The sequence below is a fragment of the Podarcis raffonei genome, chromosome 6, assembly GCF_027172205.1.
Source record: "Podarcis raffonei isolate rPodRaf1 chromosome 6, rPodRaf1.pri, whole genome shotgun sequence".
Classification (NCBI taxonomy): domain Eukaryota; kingdom Metazoa; phylum Chordata; class Lepidosauria; order Squamata; family Lacertidae; genus Podarcis; species Podarcis raffonei.
In genome coordinates, this window is record NC_070607.1 from 79,749,952 (window position 1) to 79,756,951 (window position 7,000).

The 7,000-nt window shown below is 39.9% G+C and overlaps 1 protein-coding gene across 2 annotated transcripts in view; it reads left to right on the forward strand.

Annotated features, from left to right (window-relative positions):
* CSE1L (chromosome segregation 1 like) overlaps window positions 1-6,602 on the forward strand; it is a 29,167-nt gene extending 22,565 nt beyond the window's left edge. For both annotated transcript variants that reach the window (XM_053394205.1, XM_053394206.1), the window contains exons 19-25: window positions 173-381; window positions 1,549-1,646; window positions 1,815-1,900; window positions 2,486-2,567; window positions 3,565-3,711; window positions 5,043-5,274; window positions 6,101-6,602. In XM_053394205.1, coding sequence (XP_053250180.1) covers window positions 173-381; window positions 1,549-1,646; window positions 1,815-1,900; window positions 2,486-2,567; window positions 3,565-3,711; window positions 5,043-5,274; window positions 6,101-6,190 — 944 coding nt within the window. In that variant the 3' untranslated portion in view covers window positions 6,191-6,602. The remainder of the gene's footprint in view (window positions 1-172; window positions 382-1,548; window positions 1,647-1,814; window positions 1,901-2,485; window positions 2,568-3,564; window positions 3,712-5,042; window positions 5,275-6,100) is intronic.
* Window positions 6,603-7,000: the final 398 nt, after the last annotated feature.

A 7,000-nucleotide genomic window follows, 5' to 3' on the forward strand; every position in this document is an offset into this window, starting at 1 on the left:
TCAGGGTTCTATAAATGGTGTTTTCTCATTGTCTGAGGAGGTAGGTTAGGCTAAGAGTTCACAACCAGCTCAAAATCACAAAATGCTCCTTTGGATTATACTGGAGGTATCAGTATTTACACACATGAATACACCCTCCTGTCACTTATAAACTGTCTTCCCCTTTCAACAGAATTCATTCCATATGTGTTTCAAGTGATGTCTCTGCTTCTGGAAATGCATAAAACTGACATCCCATCGTCGTATATGGCCTTATTTCCACATCTGCTTCAGCCAGTCTTGTGGGAGAGGTCAGGAAACATCCCCCCTTTGGTGAGACTCCTTCAGGCCTACTTGGAGAGAGGTGCCAGCACAATAGCAAATGCCGCAGCTGACAAAATTGTATGTATACACTGATTCCATTGCTTGATTTCTAAAAGTGTGTGTGTTGGTGTTTCATAAAAAAGAGGTTGGAGACCCTCTCCTTTGTTAGTAGATATCAGGAAGAATGAATTATATTTTTCTCACACTGGAAATCCAAGTTGTTAATTCAAGTTGGCTTGTGAAGTTACAAAACTTTATTAGACTCTTAATGGCTATCGCTAAGGGAAAAGTCTGCACCAGACTGCGTTCCTAGAAGGCAGAATTCAAAGATGCTATCATATTCTTCATTGTAGAAAACAACACATTTTGAATGTATTATCTTGAGCAAGTTTCTTTTCATGTTGGAATGGATTCAGATTTGCCCCTCCAGAAATGGAAATGCTGCTTTCATTCAGAGAAGGAAATGAGATCCACCTGAGGCTCCTCTATAGCCACCAGAGCCACTTCCATTCTCTTTGGGAGATTTACTGACTCTTCATATTTTTGCAGAGTGAAGAGATTACTGGTTGGGGTTCCGTTTAGAATTCTCATAAGGATGCCAACCCCAAAAAGCAGCCCTTTCAGTCTATTGGAGAGTGCTGGTTTGCTCATGTCCTCTTATGGGCTTCCCATAGGGATCTGGGTAGCCACTCTGAGAACAGAATGTGGGACTAGTTAGGTCTGATCCTGTGGGACTTAAATTTTTAATCTGCACTTGATGCTAGGAACTTGTCACTTACAGAGAATGAATGACTATATATTTTCCCTGTTGTTTCCAAGCTATTTACATAAGCCATAAAATTATTAGATGAGCTAGATACTTCTTTCCCATGAAAGCAATACTTTTCAGTGGTGCCTTCAATCTATCCTAGCACTGCTGAATACCCAGCTATGATCTGAAATTCCTGAATACTCTTAACTCAGTTTTTTACCCCATTGCTAGGCAAGTTTAACTAGGCAGAGTTAAATCAGTTCCCAGACTCATTGACTGTTCTGCTCTGGTAGTCAGTTACATCATAATTTCATTCTGAGTAGATTTTGTAGCTGCCAGATCATTTTACTGTTAATAATTTGTTGGCATCTGTCTGTCTTGGGAGACAACAGAGAAGTGCTCCTTTGGAGGTGAGGTCAAGCTGTTGGAAGGTTGCAGCGCCTGCTGTGGCTATGGAGGCCGATGCAAAACTTTGTGTTTTCCTTAATTTACAGCCTGGACTATTGGGTGTGTTCCAGAAACTTATTGCCTCTAAACTTAATGACCATCAAGGATTCTACCTTCTCAACAGTATTATAGAACATATGCCCCCGTGAGTATGAACATACCGAATTCAAGTAATTTTGCTGCTGTTTGTTTTCATTATTGTAGATCTCCCATCGCATGTACTCAAAATATGCCAAAAGAAAGTTAAGAAATGGTACACTCAAATGGCCTACTGAATTGATTAACCAGTTTCAACATCTTTTTGTCTTTCTAGTGAATCCATTGATCAGTACAGGAAACAAATTTTCATCCTGTTATTCCAAAGACTTCAGAATTCCAAAACAACAAAATTTATCAAAAGTAAGCTATTTGTTTTATGGCTGATAGATTTGGGGAAGAACTCTGCACTGAGGGGCTTGGTATGCTTTGGATCAGAACAATCATCACTTGTCGTTTGATTTGATTTCAAAGATGGCAATACAGTGGTACCTTGTGTTGCGTAACGTTTAGGTTACAGCCGTGGCAAACCCAGAAGTGGGTTTGCCGCTTACCCGTGCACAGAAGCTCCTCTGGTTACGAAATTTTCGGGATACATCCGGGCCTCCGGAACGGATCCCATTCGTCACCAAAGGTACCACTGTAAAGGTCAGAGTAACAGGATTTGGAAGCAAAGAGAGGAATATTCATTGAAGCTTGAACTTTGTGCCTAACTAGTATATAAGAGCTGGGTTGGTGGGGATTTGTGATGGAGTTTGTCCCTCTGCATAACAGCTTTGCCAGGTGGGTCCTAGAGACCCTGTGAAACCAGCAAAGAAGTTTTGTCGACAGATAGCAGGAAAGATACAGATGCTTATTCACTGTGATTTTATAGAAGAGAGAGACACATACTAATATTGTTATACGTGCTCATTTACAGCTTCTGATTCATTCTTCTTCTTTTAATAGGTTTCTTAGTCTTTATCAACTTGTATTGTGTAAGATACGGAGCAATAGCACTTCAAGAAATATTTGACAGTATACAGCCAAAGTTAGTATCTTTTTTTAAAAAAAAAACAACCCACATTTTCTTTCTATTTCTTACTATTACATTTCTATCCCACCTTTCATCTCAGTTATCCTGCTCCTCATTTTATTCCCACAACAACCCTGTGAAGTAGGTTAGGTTGGGAGGGGGTGATTGGCCCAAGGCCACCCAGTGAGCCTCATGGCCAAGCCAAATGGGGATTTGAACACTGGTATTCCAGGGGGTCTAATCCAGTTCTGCAGCCACTACACCACACTGACTGCACCAGGCTTTACTGATAGCTGTATTTTCAGGTATCATTCTGTTTCCCAGGAAGAAGGCATCGGAGCTGGAAGTGAATATGAAAAAGTATTATTTGTTTGTTTGTTTATTAAATTCATATCCCACCCTTCCTCCCAGCGAAGCCTAGGGCAGCAAAACCAATTTATCCCCTCACAAGTGGCTAGACTTCATAATTAAGTTGGTGTCATCTTGCAATAAGGGCCTGACAGTTATGTGCTTTAATTCAAGGTGGCAAACTGTAGAGGAAGAATCAGGAGCAATCACCCTTTTGAAAAGTTGTTTATGCTGTGAACTGTCCTTAGATCTACGGGTATAGGGTGGCATACAAATTTAATTAATGATAATAGTAACAGTAATGGTAGCAACAACAACATAACTACTTTGGCTGCAAATAAAGATTCTTTGTTTGCACTTTCAGCTTTAATTCAAGATGGCAAAGGAAGTACCATAATTTGGTACTTTTTGGATTTGGCCCCTTTTCTCTGTCACTGTTCAGTCAGAAATGTTGAGCCCTCTTAATTCTCTTCTCTCATGGTATACTGATTAAGCCAGGAACTCGTAACACACCATTTCCTTGGTAATGCTCAGTGGTCTGCCTGATTTGTGTTCAGATTTCTGAGTCAATGGACCTCAGCCTCTCTAAATATCTGTACTTGACCCAATAAATGCATTAGGTGGATACTGCAAGATTAAATGGGTTTCTTTTGGCACTTAACAGGATGTTTGGAATGGTTTTAGAGAAAATCATAATACCAGAAATACAGAAAGTATCTGGGCAAGTAGAAAAGAAAATCTGTGCCGTTGGTATCACAAAAATACTCACAGAATGCCCTCCTATGATGGACACAGAATACACAAAGCTGTGGTAAGTGCAATTACTTCTTTGATAAAGTTTATTATTGAAAGGTAGAACTTCTAAGGATGAAAAAGAAATTCCTCTCTTTAAAAAAAAAGATTTCTATCTTACCCAGGGAAATGCTAGTTTTTGCTTAAACAGTTGCAACAGAGATATTTGCCAAAGGAAGGAATCTCTCTGTTGGTCTCTTCCTCCCTCTATTGCTTCCATTCCTATTTCAAAAAAGATTTTAAAATGTGCTGGCCAAAATATGCTGTGCTGTTAGGAATAAGAGGATAAGAGTTCCAGCTTGGGGGTGAGAATTCAATCTTGCTGTGTCTAAAAGAATTTAGGGGACCAGTTTAGGGACAGTGTTTTCAGGATACAAATCTTGCAGTATGTGTTTGTGTGTGTGAGGTCAGGGAGTATGTGCAATTTAGCACAGTTAAATGTAATGAAGTTTACTAATGATATGCAACCAGAATATGTTACCACATTATGTGTTGTTAATATGGGCTTCTAGTCAGTATCAGTGGAAAAGACCCCAGCAGTTAAGCCCTCTGCTTGTTTTGCATCCACCATTCACTGTCCCCACCTCGCACTTGAGAAGCAATAGGTTTGGTTGTATATTCCTCTTTTGAAAGTGGTTTTCCCATGCACCTCAGTCAGGGAGCAAAAGTATTAATATGATAGAAGTTCTCCTGTTCTAGATTAAGACAAATAATAATAAAATCCACATTGCCAAGTCAGGAGCAGGAGTGACTAGAGCTTGAATGCTTGTGTGAGCAGAAGGTGGGCTGGAGTGCAGCTGTCAATAGGAAGTGTTCCCAGCAGGAACCGTTCCAAATAAGTTGCTATTAGTTTTCCAATATTCTCCCAATAATAGCCAAATTATAACAATATCCTAAATTTGGCAGGAACAGTTCCAGGGGCATTTATACCAAGGCAGTGGTTATATTGTAGAGGAAATATGAATTATAAGGAAAACAAATAAATGTATGGAGCATAATGGAAACAAGAGCAAGTACATTGTTTTCCTTGGACACCATCCAAAATAGAAGAACAGCCAGAGTATGGACAGGCTTTTTCCAGTTTTTCTGAATGCTTGTGCTGTTCCATTGCCAGTTTCTGCTCTGGCGCTGATAACTATGCTCTGGCACTGATAACTAGATCCAGGTAGTCCTCTGTCTAAGGAATATTCTGCTGCTGAAAATTGGCTGTTTTCTGCGGTGGTTTGAAATGGTTTGTTGTAACATATTGTTTTTGTGCTACGCCTTTAAGATTTTAATTTTTGTAAGTTGCTTAGATTCTTTTGCAGCGAGCAACGAATAAGTCCATTAAATAAAAGGTTTTCTCCATAGGACACCCCTTCTTCAGGCCCTCATTGGTCTCTTTGAGTTGCCTGAAGATGATACCCTTCCTGACGAAGAACACTTCATTGATATAGAAGACACGCCAGGGTACCAAACGGCATTCTCCCAGCTTGCCTTTGCTGGGAAAAAAGAACACGATCCAGTGGGCCAAATTGTGAACAATCCTAAAATCCATCTTGCACAGTCCCTTCACAAGTTATCAACTGCGTGTCCAGGCAGGGTAAGATTGCGTGGTTGTAATCTAGTGTGTGTGGTGATATGAATGTGGGGAATCGTTTCTCTCTCCTGAGTCTGTTCTCTTATCCTAGAAAATGCAGTGTGCCAAAATCGGAAGATTCCTTTTTGGACTGCTATCTTGAATGAACGTGCTCATAAATCGCACTCTGTTGAAATCAGTTGTGCTGATTTTGTAGATGTGTTGAGGACTGGGGTGCCAGTCTTCTGCAAGAGCGATTTCTAAAGCGTGCCTCACTTTCAGATTATCTGGTTCTGATATGGCTTAATTTGTCAAACTCTAGTCAGCAACTAGATGGTTACTTGGCTGTGGCATTGCTCCAAGCACCAACTCACCAGGTAGAAGGTGAAGAGATGCGTTCATAACTTTCCACCTAGCTTCATGCTGGTTGGACTAACTGGATAACCACATACATGATTCCATCTTTTTCCCTTTCCTTGCACCCAAAGTTAACTTCCCTCAGTCCTGGCAGCATTGTACTGCCCCCGGCCCCGTGGTTTGAGGAACTAGGGAGTTTTACAAGTGCCCTTGGTCCTTATTGACTAGAAGCAGATTCAGGCTGTGCTAGCTCTGCGCAGTGTTTGCAGCAACGGTACCAAAGTGTGTAGATGCAGGCAATAGCTTAAGTGCTGACTGCAAAACGAAGCTATAATATGAAAGTATACGCTGAGATGCACACAAGTCAATTAACGTTTTAGGATTTGGAGAAACTAAAATGTTAAAGCATTTGCCTGCAAGCCTGCATGCTGGTATTTTAAACTACTGTAATTTAGATGCATATTAATAGTGCCACTCTATCTTGTGTTTAAAGGTTCCCTCGATGCTGAGTACTAGCCTGAATGCAGAAGCTTTGAAATTTCTTCAAGGATACTTACAGGCTGCAAGTGTAACATTGCTCTGACCTCTTTATTTTGAATGTGAGAATTTCAAAGTTGCATCAAGGAACGCTGATATTGACTGTTCTAAACAAAGCTCGGACAAGGTGAAACGAGTTGCTACTTCGAAAAACACATCACTGAATTACTGCTTGATACAGAAGCTGAATGCTACTTTGTTCATGTGATCATAGGTAAAGAAGCAAGTGACTTTCCCATTCCCAGTTTGCTTTCAAAGGGAATAGTAATAGGAGTTTATCATTTGGGATTGATTGAAGTTCCACATCTGCAGTGTTTGGGTACCATTTTAAAATGTATAGAGTACTGGATGCAAACTCATGTTGTCACTTATTTTTTCCAGTTTATTGTCATTTGTATTTCTTTTGTGTCTCAAAAAATTTATCTGAATTGTGAATAAATAAGCTCTTGTTTAAAGTATTTGTCTAGCAATATATATCTTACTATGGTAGAATAAATTGTAGTTGTCTGCAAAGAAACTGTCAGTTAGTCCCAGCAATACCCAGCACTTCTTAATTTGCTTTTCCACCTGAGCTTTACCTTAACACTATTCATGACAAACATTAAAATTGTATTTGGAGAGGCACCTTCATAGCATTCTGACTCTTTAGTGTCTCAGTCATACTTGAACATCCCACCCATCTTTCAGGAAATGCATTGCTATGAAATATAGTGGAAAATAAATGTCTCAGATTTAATCCATGCAGGTGCTTCTTGTTAAGCAGTTGTGTTCAGCTGCATTTGGGACTTGCAGGTATTCTTCAATTTCATATTTTAAACACTGAAATGCTGAGTCTTAATATTGGTTAGTGAAAGGT